This window comes from Colossoma macropomum, unplaced genomic scaffold (assembly GCF_904425465.1).
Source record: "Colossoma macropomum unplaced genomic scaffold, Colossoma_macropomum, whole genome shotgun sequence".
Lineage (NCBI taxonomy): Eukaryota > Metazoa > Chordata > Actinopteri > Characiformes > Serrasalmidae > Colossoma > Colossoma macropomum.
This window is the reverse complement of record NW_023494796.1, coordinates 8,975,988-8,993,888: the sequence shown is the minus strand read 5'-3', so window position 1 is coordinate 8,993,888 and position 17,901 is coordinate 8,975,988. Positions and strand designations below refer to the sequence as shown.

The 17,901-nt window shown below is 39.0% G+C and overlaps 1 protein-coding gene across 1 annotated transcript; it reads right to left on the bottom strand.

The window, feature by feature from the left end:
* Positions 1–4,963: 4,963 nt before the first annotated feature.
* Positions 4,964–16,224, bottom strand: LOC118816497 (CD209 antigen-like protein 2). The gene is made up of 6 exons (XM_036582904.1): positions 16,121–16,224; positions 9,935–10,014; positions 9,310–9,474; positions 5,962–6,104; positions 5,760–5,866; positions 4,964–5,593 (listed from the first exon to the last, which is right to left on the bottom strand). The coding sequence occupies exons 1-6, from the start codon at positions 16,222–16,224 to the stop codon at positions 5,443–5,445; spliced, it is 750 nt and encodes a 249-aa protein (XP_036438797.1). The 3' UTR covers positions 4,964–5,442.
* Between the last annotated feature and the right edge of the window lie 1,677 nt (positions 16,225–17,901).

Genomic DNA, 17,901 nt, shown 5'->3' with positions numbered 1-17,901 from the left:
TTTGTGGCTTACTTACTCGTTATCTGTGTGCTAATTGCTGCTTATTACATTGTTAATTAACTAATAAGTGTTTTTCTTCATATAAAGAAGTAACGTGATAACTTACTAGCACCTATGTGTTAATCCCGCTAATTATCTGTTAATTAACTTTCCATCACCTCCATATATTCAGTTGCTTCACTTTTCTCACTTTGGTTCATTAAAGATGCTTATGGTCACATCTGACCATAAGATGAGCGCACACAAATTCATGGACGGTTTTGTTATTCATCACGTTCATCTTGGCATGTCTGTACTCATATCTGGTAGGAGTGCATGTAAATTTGGGCATAAATGCTGGATATGTGGCTAATTAACCAAAACTATTATCAACATAATCTGTAATTGCAAAAATAAGAACAACAATAGAAAATTTCAATAATACTAATTTGTGTGCATAACAGTCCAGTACAAAAGTGGATGTACTTACTTTACCTCCGAGTCAGAACAGCATCATTCCTCGGACTAAACGACTTCGAGTTTTGGGAAAACCATCATCATGTATTTGGTGAAACTGAACGTCAGACCAAACGCTGTCAGACCAAAGGGCCTCAGAAAAACCTGTGAAAATGTTATACTGGCATTTATATCAATATACACAATAGTTTTCTAAGTTATAGGAACCAGAATGCTCGCCCAAGCTTGCGTTTGGTCTGATACCTTTTTTCTGAGGCCCTTTGGTCTGATGGCGTTTTGTCTGATGTTCAGTTTCACCAGATCTGAGTCATGACGATGGTTTTTCTCGAGACTCGAAGTCGTGTAGCTTGAGGAATGATGCCGTTCTGATTCTGAGGTCTGAGGATGTCCTGAAATGTACATCTAGTGCTAATTAACATACATTTGCATGTTGGACAGTCTGAAAACGAAAAAGCAAAGTGGCAAATCAAAAGTCAATGCCCAGCAGGTGGCGCCGATGTTCATTTGCATTTGTCATTTTATTCTGACACTCTGACACACTGCAGCTGACTGCTGTGAAAAAGAAATAAGAACGTAAACTTTGCATTTTGATGTTAGTTTTGACACGTATTCTGCATTTCATGAAGAAAAGCCAAAGTGAAGCTTGGATTTTCTTTTCTCTATTAACTTTTTGATTTTAGATTTGACCATGAAAAACCAGAATAACGACTGAAATGAAATGACAAATAGCAGTTTTACATTTATTTTTATTTTTGTCACTAATGGCTCGTGCTCATGTGAAAAATGAAATTGCAAATGTAGGTATTTCATTTTATTTTCAATTTTGGCAGGATATTTGTGCAGACGTTTGGAAAAAGAAAAGGCAAAAAGAGGTTTGCATTTACATTTTATTGTTTTAATTTTAATTTCTTTTTTGGCCGGATTTGCCTCCCATACCTGTATGACCGCTGTCACTCTGTAATGCAGCGTATCTCAGTAGATGAGGGTGAGATTTCTCCTCCTCTGCCGTTTCAGACGTCTGTGAAAGGAACTTTATGGTGAAGTAGATTATTGTGTGGATTCTGGTGAAGTATTTTCTGAGATTACTCATAGTATAAAGAGTCTTTCTGAGAGTAGAAGTTAGAGGTCAGACAGGTCAGGTGGGAGGACAGCAAAGGTATGCAAAAGTTTGTGCGCCCCTGGTCAGATGACGTTTTGTTGATTTCCTAAGTGAAAATAAGTTAAACGTCCTCTACAGGGAACCAAATTAATGTGCAAATTAATTTGATGTTTTCCTGCACATTTTAATGCACAATTTCTGTTTATTAACTGATTTTAACATTTTTAAATTGTACCATTCACTTTTTTTATTAATCTCTTGAAAGCAGGTTTGTGGACTTGGTCACAAATGGTCAGATATGACTTCTTATGGACAGGGAATTGACGGCAGAGAATCGACCAAGCAAATACAAGTTCTACAGCAAAATATTTCACTATCCAGATATTGCTGTTGAGATCAAAGCGCCCTGGAGACCTGATATTTTACCTCAGTGGTCAGTGATATGCTGTCCACCCATTTCCAGACCCTCCGCTTAATCTCTGCCATATACAAGATGCATCAAACTAAAGGCTCTAAAAGTGTTTTATTTTATTAAAATGACCATTTCATGATCATACTGTCCTGCACAGGTGATTGCACAACCGAACTGAATAAATAAAATGCATAGAAAATGAATACTTTTTTGATAAAACATAACATTCCAAACAAATAACACTGGTCGAGACTTTTCTATTAATTGAAAAATGTCTTCAACTTAAACCGTGAATACGGTAACAAACATGACAGTAGAGGTGTATGTAAAAAGGTAAAATGATAGTATGAACTTCAGATCACAGAAAAGTACACCTGATTCTAATTCCTCCACAAGGGGGCAGTCAAACTTCATGTGAGGTTCCCAGATCACATCTCGGTCTTCTGCAAGTGCTTCACCATTTTAACACATTTTGTATTTAAAAACAGCTGTAACTGAGCTCTGTCTGTGAAAATGACATGATATAATAAGATTTGAGGAAGAAAGAATCAACAACAGCAAAAAAGAAAATACGGTATAAAATATTAACATACAAACAATATTAAAAAAAGAAAAAAAATTATCTGTAAAAAAAAGAATTCTCCAAAAATATTATTAAGATGATGATGATGTCTGCCCTGCAATGGACTGGCGACCTGTCCAGGGTGTATCCTGCCTTCCACCCAATGACAGCTGGGATAGGTTCCAGCACCCCACTGCGACCTAGAAGGATAAGCGGTTTAGATAATGATGTGTGTGTGTGTGTGTGTGTGTGTGTGTGTGTGCGTGTGTGTGTGTGATGATGATGATGATGATGCATCAGAACGTTGTGAAAGTTAGTCTCTCCCATCAGAGAGCGATCAAACTTAAGAGGGCTGAGCATCAGACAAGTGAAAGTACATTTCAAAACCTTCAATCTATAACTGATAGATATGCTTCCTGCCTAAAGGAGGGTCTGTCACAAGTAATAAGCGGGACACAGTCTGGCTTTATGAGAAAAAGATCAGTACATAATAACATTCGTCAACATCATTCAGACTTTTTCTCTTAATACAAATAGCTGTATTTCTTTACCACAACGCTTCGAAATCAGAAGAGGTTTAAAACAAGGCTGCCCAACAGTGAAGTCACTGTTTCTCTTGGTGGCAGAAATATTAGCTAATTTTATTAAGAATTCTAATGTAGCCAAGCTTAAGATTTTTGAGGAAGACATTATCATCAGTCAATTGGCAGATGATACAATTTTTAAAGGATATTACAGAAGTGGACAAAGTAGAAGTGGATGATTAAAAAATGGTGGTGTTGATGTGATTTTGCATTGTGATGACTCTGTTTCCCAAACTGCCTATAAAACCGTGCGCCTTTCATCAGCAGGTGTTATTATATGGAAACTGATTCATTTCCATAATTTTAGTCCTCATACAACTACAATTTATAACAGATACATTCTGTATAAAATAAGTCACTTTATATAAAAGAATGAATGGATGCTGAGGAGTGGGCAGTTCCACACTGTTAGATAGGAATGCTGATGTTTATGCTGTTGTGTTTATAGTCTGAGCCATGTTGGCTGTAGTCTCAGCTGGGCCGGGGGGGGGGACAATGAAAAGTTTAGCTGTATCCTCTTCTTTACACTCATGATCCCTTCTAGAAAATGGAAATGAAATACTAAAAGATAATTTTTCAAATATGTTATTTAGATTAATGTTTAATGGTGTCTTATATCCCCTATCATGTAACAGAAGTTCTATTTTACGATTGTTCAGTAAATATAAAATTAGAAACTAACAGACAGACTACATTAGTTTAGTTCCCCCAAAGGTCGAACAAATACAGCACTTTGGGTTAAAATTTGCTTTATAAATAAAAACTACTTACATTAAATTCATTTTAAAGGTTTAAACAATGTTTACCCTTCAAGTAAATTTTTAAGAAAGAGGTTTAATTTTGAGGTTAACAGCTGTATATTTTATGAAAAATAAACGTCTGACCATTTGTTCTATAACGTGAATGTAATAGACGAGGCTACATATTAAAAATTTTCTGTTTAATATTAATAAAAAGAGTAAGTTTTTACACATGTACTCTAGTTAATGTTAACATGAATTATCCCTTTATGCTTAATCCAACTGACCTTGAATTGAATTTGACTTCCTAACCACTGTAAGGCTAACTTAGACAATTTGCATGGTTTTCCATGTAATTACTGAATAAGGGAAATATGGAAATATCCTTAATCCATGCCCAGCCTCATTACTTCTTTAAGGGGTGTTTTCCCCTTTAAAATCCTGAACCCATGCCCAGTCTACTTATTTTACCTAAAAAATGCTGGTTTTAAGGACACTTTAAGGTGTAAAATCAAGGAGCTGTTTTTTGTGGAGCCACTTGTGGTACAATTTCAATAAGCATATATAATCATATTAAAGTTATTTAAAGTTGAGTTTTATTAATTGTAATTAATAATTTACATTCTGTGATCATGCAGACCTGCACAGGTGCTGAGTGCAACTGAAATCCAATTATCAGCATCAATGAAGAAACTGAATTCATTTTTATAATAAAAAATTATGCCCCACCAACACAGTCATGATTTATTTGCACAGAAGCATTTTAGAGGAAATATGTTGGATTTTTTGAAATATAAAAGAAAATACTAAGTCATGTTAAAAATGTACATCTTCTTCAGTTTATAGTAAAAAAGAAAAAAAAAATCTTAGAACAACATGAAACTGTGTAAAATGATCTGATTTCTATGAAAGATAAAAGTTAAAATAGTGACACTATGAACTTCAGACCATAGAAAAGTACCGCAAAGATTGAACATCACCACCAGGGGGCAGACTAACTCCTTGTGCCTCTCAGTCATCTGAAGTTACATGATTTACAAAGTTACAAATACAATGTAAAGTTTTGTGCAACAGTAATGATGTGCTGGATTTGACATTCAGTAGGTTTAACTGCAATAGAGGATCACATGATCATAACTGACCTACTGCCCCCTGATGGATCTCAGACTTCTCAAATGTTAATACAATCATGTGACCTTTCACTTTGACTGAGTTCACCCTGAGAATACATTTATAGACACTAAGAAACAGTGACTGTGTGTTTAGACTCTTAACATAGTAAAGCTAAGATACATTATCTGAGTGGACAGTGAAGCACTTTTGTAAGTCATTCTGGATCTGCTAAATGCTGTAAATGTAAATCAGTGACCACAGCTCTCCTCCTGAAGATCTACTTTCCTGCAGAGTTTAGTTATAACCTACATCTGATGCTGCGCCCATTACCCAACACTACTGCATCTGATCCAGCCAATCAAGGACTTCTGAAGAAGTTCATTAGTGGGAGCAGGTGTGACAGACTGTGATTAAACTACAGTCCACAGGAAGGTCGACCTCCAGGATCAGGGTTGGTATCATTTTATAACTAAGTATCAGTTTACCACTAAAACACTTTTCTCACAGATCCACCCTTCTTTGTAAGAGCATGGCATGTCATTCCAGCCCTTCCTATTTGGCAAATTCACAATCTCAGCACAGTCCTCATTATTCTGATCATCATTTGGTTCTCCTTGAGCCCAGAACCTGAAAGCCAGAGAATCAGAATCAGTTTCTGATCAGTGTTCATTCACCTTCAGCTCAAATCTCTCAGCCTCAGTACTGTTAACATGCCTTTATCCATCTGCTAAAAGGTACAGTCGGTACTTGAGAAGGTGGGATTAATCAGTTAGCCACTCAATCTGTTTCTTACCCAGTGGTCAGAGCTGATCCATCCACCCATTTCCAGACTCCCTCTGTGTCACTGTCAGTCAGACCAATCCAAGCTCGAATGCTGCCCAGATTTTTGAGGATGAACTCCTGCCATTGAGATAAGAATGAGCTGAAGATCAGTGGGTTACATTCCCTTTTCTACTCTCTGTCTCTCTCTCTCTCTCTCTCTCTCACCCTCTCACCTGTTCTTCTCTGCTGTTTATGATCACCAGGTCTGCTCCTCTTCCTCTGCAGGCCTGCCTGCTCTCATGCCAGTTCTTCTCTCCAGTAGAGATGAAGTACAGACTGGTGCTGAAAAACGTCCAGTCCTCCTGCACTGCCTTCTCTATAAATTAAACACAGAACACAGATGTACACACACTCACACACTTGGAGCAAAGTATTGATAATCATTCCATAGTGGTAAAGTTCACTGTATCTGAGTGGCTTATAAGAAAATACAACATTTACAATAAATTCTGTAAGTTTGGTAATATTCTGGCCCAAAGTGTGTTTGGATCAGATCTGATTTGCCAAAGTTAACTGCTTTAATCAATGGATTTCTGGTGTCACTTCCACACTTTGGTTAAGAAACAAATAGATTCTGCAGGAGGATCGTCAATTATAGTATTGGACTTGAAGTGGGCAAAATAGAACTATTCCTAGGGGAACCAAACTTAATGTGCAATGTTTACAATATTAGCAGGAAACTAACTTTCAAGGGTATAATGTAGACTTTGGAGGTCCGATGTTCAGTCTGATCTTGTTTTTCTAATTTTGTGCAGCCGGTTTTATTGCAGTAATGATTTGGGGATTTGGCTGTATGGAACCCTTTTTTGCCGGGACTGTCTTTGGCTTACAATCTTTGAAGTTACTCAGTTTGTAAATAAAGATTGCTTGCTCTTGGATCCTCCTTGCTTCTCTTCTTCAGCATTACAGTTGATTTTCTAAGTGGCTTTTGCACAGACCAGCTTTAATGCTTTGTTTTTCCTAATATGTTGAAGTAGTTGTGCATTAAAATGTGCAGAAGTGTGTTTTCTGTAGAGGATGCGTTGACTTATTTTCAACAACTTTTGCCTAAGACAGTATGAGATTATTATTTTTATTATTACTATGTTATTGTCAAGCTAACTGTAGTGTGTTTTCACTGTCCTACATTTTACCTTACACACTGACAAAATATCGTCAAATAAATATTGCTTAGAATATTGATGATCAGCAGTTTATCTGTAAAAATATTACCAATAATTTTGGTAATATTTTACCAAAAATGGTAATAATTAATGACTTTTAGACTGAAACATTGCTAGAGATTATAAGAATGTGTGCCCCCCTGACCATAAGGCAAATCCTTAAATGGATGCACCACCAGAGAGCACATTAAAGCTGGCAGTACACTTAAAAGGAAAAAAGACATTGTGAAGCAAAATGATGTGTTTTTGGCCACAATGAAGGTTTAAGTTTGGACAGTGTGCTGTACACTGATAGTGTCAGGTATTTTACTTTATGTACACATAATTTGTAACTGCACTCTCTGCTGTTCTACATTGCACTTAAAGTCAAAAACTGATCCCTATTTTGAATCTACTGAGACTTATATGATGTTCAGGCACTGTGTTAGGAGGGAATGCAATATGTGAAAATGTATGCTCCACTGAGCGATTTGTTTGAGCTGCATGCAAGTCCCTGATATGCTTTTCAGATCAGTGTGTTCATTTAGTTTAACCCTGCATGACAAGCTAGACAGTGATGAGGAAAATATTCTGTTAGCAGGTGGTGTGCTGCAGTGATTTGGGCAGTACTGGTCCTTGCAAAATGATAAATTAGCATAGTTACATTTTTTACTGATAGAAATTTTATTGTATCTTTATTTAAAAAAGAAAGTTTTTTGATGTTCAGGCTTTTCAGACTTGGATCAAGTAAAATGTAAGGAGTGTTTAACTAATCCAGTGTCAGCTTACCTAAAGGTGAGAATTTCTTTTGAAGCTCATCCATTTTATTTTTTACACCGATGTAGCGTGACTCCAACAGATTTTTGTCTTCAAACAGTTTGTTATACTTGGTCTGTAACTGGTCTCTCTCTATGGTCAGGTTGGTGTAGCTGGTCTGTAACTGGTCTCTCTCTGCAGTGAACTGGATCCACAGCACTGTGATGGCAGTCAGCAGGAGAACACACAGCAGCCCCAGACACACTGCAGCCAGTCTGTAGCATCTTCTGTCTGCAGTGCTCAGACCTGAAAACAGATACAAGCATGTTTTAGTGAATGAATTAATTGTTCAGATGTTAAACAAAAATAAAGCTCATGAATTAGTAGAGTTTGTCCTTGTGTGATATAGAGTGAAAGGCCTTATGCTGCAGTGCTGCTGTTGAGTTAGTCAGTTAAGATGCTAAACCATTTACTAAACACATTTTCAACTGATACACCGACATGACATGAAATGTCAGCGTTGAGTAGTTTTGATTCTGGAATTGTTTTTACATCCAGCATGTTAATAAAACTCAAAGACTGGTGTTAGCATGTAATTTACAGCAATGTATTTAAAATGTCTTTTAAATATATATAAATATATGCCCATATATTTTTTTCCATGTGGGTGAATTAAAGAAGCAGATGTCAGATATCAAACATGTCTTTGCTGATCAACTGTAAATGATTAATCATGTTACACCCCTCACCCCTGGTAAAATCACAGGAACGCACGTCTCAAATGCTTCAATGCTTTTATAAAACGGCAACCAACAATATAATACACAGTGCGGTAAAATGTGATTAAATACAATCAATAAAAACAATTCAGCTCAAATATGACTCCATGAATAACGCAGCTTCAAACATTGCTCAGCCATGTTATATAATGAACTTGAACCACATTACCCATAATTCAACATTACCCAGGAGCTGTCTAAGTTCTGTAGGAGTTGCAGTGTTCACTCATCAGTGTTACAGATACAGATGTTCTGTTACAGAGGCACAGAAAGTTTGCTTAAAGTTTGCTTATATTGTTAATACAAAAGCTCTGAGGTCATTTGCATCCAGCTCCAAACTGATAGAGAAAACTGCTTATGTACAGTATAGCTGTGGCCAATGACAGCTGGTTAATCAGGCACCACGTGTGAAAGCTGTGTCTCTTCAAGAAGTAATGGGAGATATATTGGCCCAGGGGTGCACAACTCCGGTCCTGGAGGGCTGGCGTCCAGCACAGTATGGAGGTTTCCTTACTCAAACACACCCATTAAACCTGCCAATTAACAGATGAGTGTAATCAGGTGTGGCTGAGCAGGTAAATCACCAAACTGTGCTGGACACTGGCCCTCTAGGACCAGAGTTGTGCACACCTGTTTTGGCCAATCGACCACATGAAGCTAAACTAAGCTAAATAGCTCAGAGAGAAGCACTCTGGTTGTGTGACATAGAAGAGGATGACAGAAAGCATCTTCAGGAGCACCCCTGCTGTCAAGGCAGGGTTGGACTGGCTGGATCTGATTACAGAGCATTAGTTGGGGAGCTCCGGTTATGCTCCCTTGCCACCTTCTGTGTATAGCAAGTTACCCCAAGACAAGTTCATCATGGCACTGTCTTCAACTGAGTTACGCATCCACACAGAGCTGGCCAGCCCATATGACTTACAAGATGCCCTGGAGCAGGGGCTGGAGAGAGAAATGGTGTGGTCATCAACTTCACAGAGCATGGATATAACCAATCCTGCGGTCAGAGCTGTGGAGGAGACATGTGTCACCAGTGCATGGGTGCAGGAGATGACAGAAATGGTAGGCTGGCCATACTTGCTGCCACAGAGCTAGTGGCATGGGTCCATTCTCGGTCTGGACAATTAGACTTAGGGAGTGCCACTTTGAGCTTCAGAGGTGGCCTTGTAGTGATAAAGAAGCAACCAGTGCAATGACCTAGAGCTGGTCCAAGTAAGGGGAGGCAAGAGGGCTCAGAGGTGGCAAAGGGAGGCGAGGCTGATGGAGGATGAGAAGACGCTGTGAAGAACTAGTCCGGCAGCGTATCTCCCCCACATGCAGCTTAGCCAAAGAAAGTGCCATCCCACAGTGGTTGATAGGGCAATTAGGCATTAAACATACATCCTTCACGGCGTACTCGCCCGATGCCGTTACCAGCTCTCAACCTGATTCAGCAAATGTGCCAGCCAGCAAAGTGCTCACCCCTTCACCTGTAAGAACTTTCCAGAACTTCCCTCCCCTGAGCGCCCTGTGAGTCTGGCAGCCCATGCACCACTGAATCAGGCTGCATCTAACAGAGAGAAGCCCAGAGGGAAATCTGGCAAAAGCTTACCAATGAGATGGATAAACAGCAAGCAGGAAATGCTGTCACAGATCTTAGTGGAGTTTCAGGACTGCTTTGCATTTGATGAAGAGGAGCTGGGACAGACTCACCTAGTACAGCATGACATCGACACAGCGGATGTGACACTAATGTTGTAGCAGCCGCAACACCTTCCCCTGGTTCCACAGGAGGCTATAGACCAGGCTATAGACCAGCCATCGGAGAGACACCAGTCATCATGGTCCCAAAGAAAGGAGGTGAGTGGCACGTCTGTGTAGATTATATAAGGCTCAGTGAGGTCACAAAGAAAGACTTAGGCCCCATTCCATGGCTATGGTGGATGAATGTTTGGATCTAGCGGCTGAATGCTCCTGGTTTTCATCTTAAGACTTAAGGAATGGGTACCAACATGTACTGTCCCCAGTAAACGTCATTCTGCACAGGCTATGCCATTTCAAGGTTCTTGCTTTCAGATTTTGTGATGCCCCAGCAGTGTTTGAATGCTTAATGATGAGGGTGTTCAGCTACAAGTGTGGCTAGTCTTCTTAGACAACATACAGGTGCAAGAAAGTTCATTGCTCAAAAAAGTTCAAATTCATCACTGACGTTCCGTTCCATGCATGGCTCTGCAGCGTCCGGTCATTTTGGAGTCACAAAAACACTTCACCAACTCTGATAGAGTTTCTACTGGGGATGGCTGAGGCATGACAGAGGACTTCTGAAGGTGGTGTGATCTGTGTAGGCATGCAAAGGGCATCAAGGGCAGTCCTGGATCCACATGCAGCATTTTGGATGAGTGAGCTCAACACCGGGTGAACCCCTGCAGCAGGTGGGAGTTGACATAGTAGGACCGTTTCCATGCACCACTTGTGAAAACAGTTTTGTGCTGACCGCCATTTCACCAGATGTCCAGAGGCCTATGTGTTGCTGGATCAGGAGGCTGAGATTGTGATTAATGCCTTAATTGAGGAGATGTTCAGAAGGTTTAAGGTTCCATAGTCCATTCATAATGACTTGGGATGGAACTTTGAATCTAGAGTGTTCTCTACCATGTGCAAGCAGTTCGGGAACCTGAATACACGCACCTTGTTCCTCCCTCAGAGTGATTGGTTGATGGAGAGGTTTAACCGCACCTTAGTCGAGCAACTAGCTACCCTTGCATCCACACACCAACATGACTAGGACAAGCTTGTGCACCTGGTCCTCATTGCGTGCCACTCTGCAGCCCAAAATTCAACCTTGTGTACTTTAGCCCAACTAATGCTGGGAAGTGAATTCAGGACCCCCATTGAAAAGGCATTTTTTCCCCCTCAGACACCCCATCAAAACTGGCAGGACCAGAGTAGCCCCATTGGCTCCAAGACGCTGTGGACTTGCAACAAAAAAAGAACTATGATCTGCATGTGGCAAAAAAGGAACTACGACCTGCCTGCCTGGGGACTTCTTAGTAGTGGAACTTGTATGGGTCTACAGCCAGAAAAGGAAGAAGGACCAGTGCCCTAAATAGGACAGCCACTGGGTGGGGCCATGTTAGATCTTGGAGAGGTTAGGAGAAGTTGTGTGTAGAGCGCAGTTGCGTGCTTCTGCCTGCTCAACCCACCCTTGATCCCCCCTTGACACCGGACCCCCCTTTAAATTCTTCCCCTGCCAGTCTGTATGGATGACTTCACAGCCTTGGGAGTCCCCCACCACAGGTCATTGGTTCTTCTGCATTTATTTACGGGTTATTCTAGTAAGGACTCTTATTCTGAGGGTAGGGCTAGTTTCCCCCAGAGGGATGTGTGTTTGAGCTGGAAGAACTTAACGTCACTCAAGAGCTTTGAGAGAATAAAGTGTAGTTCAGGCTAAAAGTGAACTCAGCGAAAACTGCTTATGTACGGCGCAGCTGTGGCCAACAACAATTAGTTAATAAAACACCACAACCTAGCTGTGTTTCTTTTAATAGCAATGAATGCTACAATATCAACTTACTTGTGCAAAAATTCTCAAGTGAGCTAAAGAATGAAGTCCTTATACTAGATTTACAAGAAAGCTTGAAAAAAATTCCATATTATTTGGTTAATGATTAAAGCTGGTTAACGTTACATTGTAGTGTGGGCCAATAGCGTTATTTTGCCAGTTAATACATGAGCAAGTGAAAAACATCAATAAAGACTTACCTCTATACTGAGGATCTGCTGTATGTGAGTGAGAGGTTTCGTCCACTTCCTCATTATTTTTAATGTGTATATTCTCTGCAGTTACTGTACTGGAGTTCCTTTTGTTGCTCCTGGTCTGATGAGTTTTTGTGTCATCCTCACAAATGTCTTCATATGAATGTTCACTGCTATCTGAATTTCTTTTGTTGTCTGCAGTAATTCCTGAATTTGCATATATATCCTCCCTCATTTCCATTCTGCTCTGACTGATGTTAACGTTAATAACTCTGATAGCTCCAAAAGTGACTCTGTATATCAGGTTAATGCTACTGCTGACAGCAAGTCACACCAGAGAATCCGTGCTCAACTGTGACAGTAATCAGTCTTCTCTAAACTAAGAAGGTTGTAGTAGTGACGCTGGCCACAGATGTGAGACTCTGATGACATTTGAGATGCATGAGTCACATGGTACGTGTGCAGAAGCCTCTTGGAGCAGAAGTATTTCTTTAGTTTGTCAGCTTAATTCAACCTCTTGGTTGGTCTTCATTTAAGAGGATATTCTGATGCAGATGTTTAGAGTTGGGTTTTTGCATTGTCCAGCCTGGTAAGTAATAAAGCAATACGTGTGTAAAAAAACAATGTCCTTAAGAATGGAAACTAAAAGTCACATTAACATTTTAAAATCATATTTGAAATAACTGGTGAAATCTAACAGAAACAGCATAAACAGTTTGTAGTGTTTGGCTCAAATATCTCAAAACAATGTTGTTCCAGCTGTGCACATATCTCTGCAACGAGGAGCTTTTCAATTACAATTTCTTGTTAACACTACTCCAAAATTGTAACACTGAACATGTGGGTAATGTTCAGTGGGTAAACTGGGTATCAATTTGCTAAATCACAAATACGATATTGGACAAAATCAAAGCCAAGATAGTTATAATGGTTAAAGAGACAAACTGCTATTTGAATGTATGTATATAACCTGATCACGACTGAATCCCATCTGAGATGAAATCCTGCCCAGGTGTTCACCATCTATAAAAAGGGATCTGTTCTGGAATTATTTTTTTCATAATAAATGGTCCGTTATGGGCCCAGCATGTAATAAGCAACTTCTTATTCATACATATATAAGTAAGTGAGAACATTAGGTGTGATGTGGATGAGAACAAATTACCAAATTATTAAGATCTTTTCTCTTTGCTAGATAACGTAAAGATGTACCATTCTATTCTGTAATTTTTTCATTCACTCTAAATAATGATTTGCCAGTTCAAGCTTAAAAACATTATTAATTGTGTTAATAAGCAATTTACCAGATTTTAGTTTAGACTATTAAAATCATCATTTACATCAATTCTAACTAATTACAATATTTACAAGTTAAAATTAATATTTACTTTAAGGCCAACAGTAATTAGAGTTTCTGAGGCGACTGTGATGTGAGTGATGAAGTATTTCTCTTGTAGTGTTGATGTTTTGATGGAATGGATGTATTCTGAGATGCTTCTGCTGTGTTTTGGTAGCTGTAGAGCATTTTAGGTATAAAATAAACTATTGTGCTGAGCTGCATGTCTGCAAAAGGAGCATAAAGAGTGAACTTGAAAAATGCTTCTTAGCAACTGCGTAAAAAAAAGGATAAATAAAGCTGCTCAATGGTGTCTCCTTGTAGATGATTTTGGTGAGACACCACACACAGACTGCTTGTAATGCTAGATTCCTGAGACCAAATATGTTGTACTCCAGTCCTGGTGGGCCGCAGCACTGCAGAGTTTGACATTCTACCTCATTAAATACCTGATTCAACTCATCAGTGAATTAGCGAGACCTTTTGGGTTGATTTAAGCATCAGAAGAGGGAAATGTCCTCAGAGTCATGGACCACCAGGAGCTGAGATTAACACCTCTGTCTTAGACGGTTTTGAGATGCTGAGCGACTGTGTACTCATGATCACACTAATGTATTTTGTAGTTTGTTAGAACTCTGAAAACTGAAATTGAATACAGTTTCCACCTTTTTTGGGTCCATCAGTAGAACTTTGCCTTTTTCCTTCAATGATAAAATATATTTTGATGTAAAGTTCATTGTGTCTAAATGCTGTTTTTTATTGTGACAGTTGCACATGATTTTATCTTGTCTGTGTGGAGAGGTGTAAACTGTTTTCCCAGCAGTTTGTCACACACCCCTCACACTTACTAGCTGCAACATTTCACACTAAGAGTGTCCTTGTTCCTGTTAACTGCTTGTCACGTCTCACATGCACTTTTCTTTCTGGTTTCATGTCATTACTGAAACACAGAGTGTTTCGCAATATCAAGAACATTAAGAACAGACTTGTGATCTAGGTAAGAATGTTCTTGACAAGTTACCATGTGATAATGAACTCACAAGAACACAAGGATGGAGACTGTACATACAGGAGTGTGAGATGTGCTGTGTTCTTGCTATTGCGCAACTCCAGCTGATTTCACCAGTGTTAAGATACCATGTAGTAGCCTATCAGTTCAGATTATTACCCACAGAATAAAAAAAACACTTTTGTACAGTAAAAATGAGCAGAATCTAAAATGTGTGGTTTGTGCTGTTTTGCCTGGCTGGAATAAAGCCAGCTGTGACAGCAGGTGTGATGTTGCTGGATAAACTTTGATTAAAAAGAGTTTCTATTAAATTAATATAGCTGTAGGGTAAGGGACCGTCTGATTAAAAGTACCAGAAATGTAGAAGGAAAAGGTGCTACAGCTGTCATTACTGAGCTGAGGAGCTAATCCAGAAGAGAGCCAGACTGAGGAGAAAAAGATGAAGAGACCTGCTATAGTGCCACTTATATTTGGCAGAGGCTCTTTGCTGTGAGAGACAAACTAATGCATACATGCAGCTGTTTCATTCTTTCCCTTTAACTCTTGATTTTAAGATGTTAAAAATATTATAAAGGGCTCACAGAGTAAAATCACAAAGAATAATAAATCAACGTTAAATCAACAATAAATCACATCAATTACTATGTGCAGGAAAAAATGTAATAAATAAGCGTAAAGCATTTTATATTCTTTACGTAATAAACTCTTCTCAGCATTTCTCCAAACTCGACCTCCAAGTGTCCATCTTTAGTGTGTATATCCAAAAAGTTCATCATCAATTTGGCCAGGATCCGGCCCCGAAAAAATGAATAAATAACAGACGGAGTATAAAATGATTTCACTTTGATAGTTGGTGTGAAGTGTTGTAAAACTATTAAGAGCAAAAAAAAAAAAAACTTTTGAACTTGGCCACTGCTGACTTGTCACGCATTCCTCTGGTTCTGACTCTCCAGAGAACTCCAACTCCCTGAACTTTCTTGGAGATCACGTGACTGCTGCTCCACCATCCACAGCCAATCGACGTTCTCCTTCACCCGAATACTAATCTGTCACACCTGTTCTGTTTGTCACATGATTTTGACTTTTGCCCTTGCCCTTTGGCTTGTTTGCCTGTTTCTGTGATGTTTGTCTTTTTGCCTTTTTAGATTGTTTGGGTTTGACCTGTATCTGTTTTCTGAGCTTGGATCACATTTCAAACAGTAAAGACTATTTTTCTAACTACGTCTGCGAGCATCGAATCAGTTGCGTCGTGTTACGTAACTTCATTAAAGCTACCACAGCTGCGTAACATTACTGTTATTCTAAAAGGAGCCTTGTCCTGACATGTCAGAACAAGTTTCCATGTTATCTGTTGTTTGTACCAAATGAGCAAATACTCAACAACTTTAGTGTCTATTTCTCGCCTCATTTTTTTTTCTAAAGCAGAATTAAGTTTATAAACATACAGCTGTAGGTCAGAGTCCTTTTCCTGGTGCCATCATGCCACATTGAATGATTGGACGGTCAGGTTGTTCTCGTTGGTAAGTCATGAAGCAATGCATCCTTGCTATTCGGGGTGGATCAGGACACATGTACCTGGGCTCTGCTCCTGAGCTTTGCCATGCTGTTTCCTTCACCTTCTTCCCTGGCCAGCTGCCTTGCTCTTGGCTGGCTGGATCTGTCCAGGAGGGGGCAGGCATAATGCTTAGGTACCCCCTTCTTCTGGGCTGCCTTCTTCACCACCCGCCCTCAAGTTTGTTGATATGCCTCTCGATTTCCTCAAGCTCAGTGGCCACATGCCACCCCTGACACCAATGTAGCACTACGAGAGAACAAGAAAATATACAACTAAGTTGTAACACACATTTAAGCATGATAGTTTGGTTTAAGCATTGGAAGAGGGAAATATCTTCAGAGTCAAGGCCCTCCAGGAGCCGACACTGTCACCCCTGTCTTAGAAGATTATGAGATGCTGAGCAACTGTGTACTTTTGTTCATACTCATGTATTTTGTACTTTGTAATCATTATTGGAACTGGTTCAACTTTTTTCACAGTAGCTTAAAAATACGATTTGGGTCTCGAGTTGAACTGTGCCTTTTTTCTTCAGTGATAAAATGTATTTTGATGAAATGTGTATGATGTACAAAATGAGAAGTGAAGTGCATTTTCATCTTCGTAGGTGAGCAAGCAAGTCAACGTTCATAAAACTCTTTTTAATGTATCTAAATGCTGTTTTTTTATTGTGACATTTGCACATGGTTTTTTCTTGGCATTGTAATCTTTGTGGCGAGGTATGAACTGTTTTCTCATCAGTTGTTCTCACCCCTCTTGCTCAATAGTAGCTGTAGAGTATATACACACACATATATATATATATATATACACACTTAAGTATTCATTCATATAATAATTATGTATTTGATATTTACAAAGATTATGATATAATCTATTCAAACCCAAGGTATTAATAAAGACAGTAATAGGCTAAATATACACAAGTCAACATTTATAGGGTACTTTCTGTTGGGAGGTGTCTGTTCCAAACCCTACCCCCTAAATGTACACTTTCTTTTTAAGATGAAGTTTTAGACTGTTTAGATGTATGTAATGAACATAAGGCTGGAGGCTGCACATACAGGAGTTTGAGATGTGCTGTGTACTTGCTATTGTCTAAGTCCAGCTGATTTCACCAGTGTTAAGGTTTAGTATCCCATCAGTTCAGATTTTACACACAGAATCCAAAAAACATAGTGTTCAATACAAATAATAGAATCTACTATGACGGCTTTGTGCTGTTTTGTTTTTTTTTTTTGTTTTTTTGCAATAATAAAGCCAAAACGTTTATCAGCTATTACAGCAGCAGTGATGTTACAGGATATATTTTGATTAAAATCCTGGCTTTCTAATAAATTAGTATAAATGCAGACTGAGGAAAGAGTAAAAGTAGGAGAAATGAGGAGAAAAATTGTGCTACAATCGTCATTGCTGAGCTGAGGTTCTACCTGTGTGATGTGTGTGCACACAAAGGGGAGCCAGATTCTGCTGTGGAGTCATAATTCAGCACAATAACTCAGGTTCATGCATCTGTTACAAGCAGAGTTGATTACTATAATTTAAGAAAACAATACATACCATACAACTCATACAAATCGCATCAGCACACATCCGATCAAAATCAAAACAGAGAGATCATAATACTCCAGTTTTAAAAGGACTGCACTGGCTGCCTGTATCATTCAGAATAGATTTTAAGTTCTGTTACTAGTTTTTAAGGCTCTAAATGACCTTAAAGTTCCCTCTTACATCACAGAGTGTCTGTCTGTTAATGTTCCAGCATGTGATCTTAGATCTGCAAATGCTGACCTTCTGCAAACAC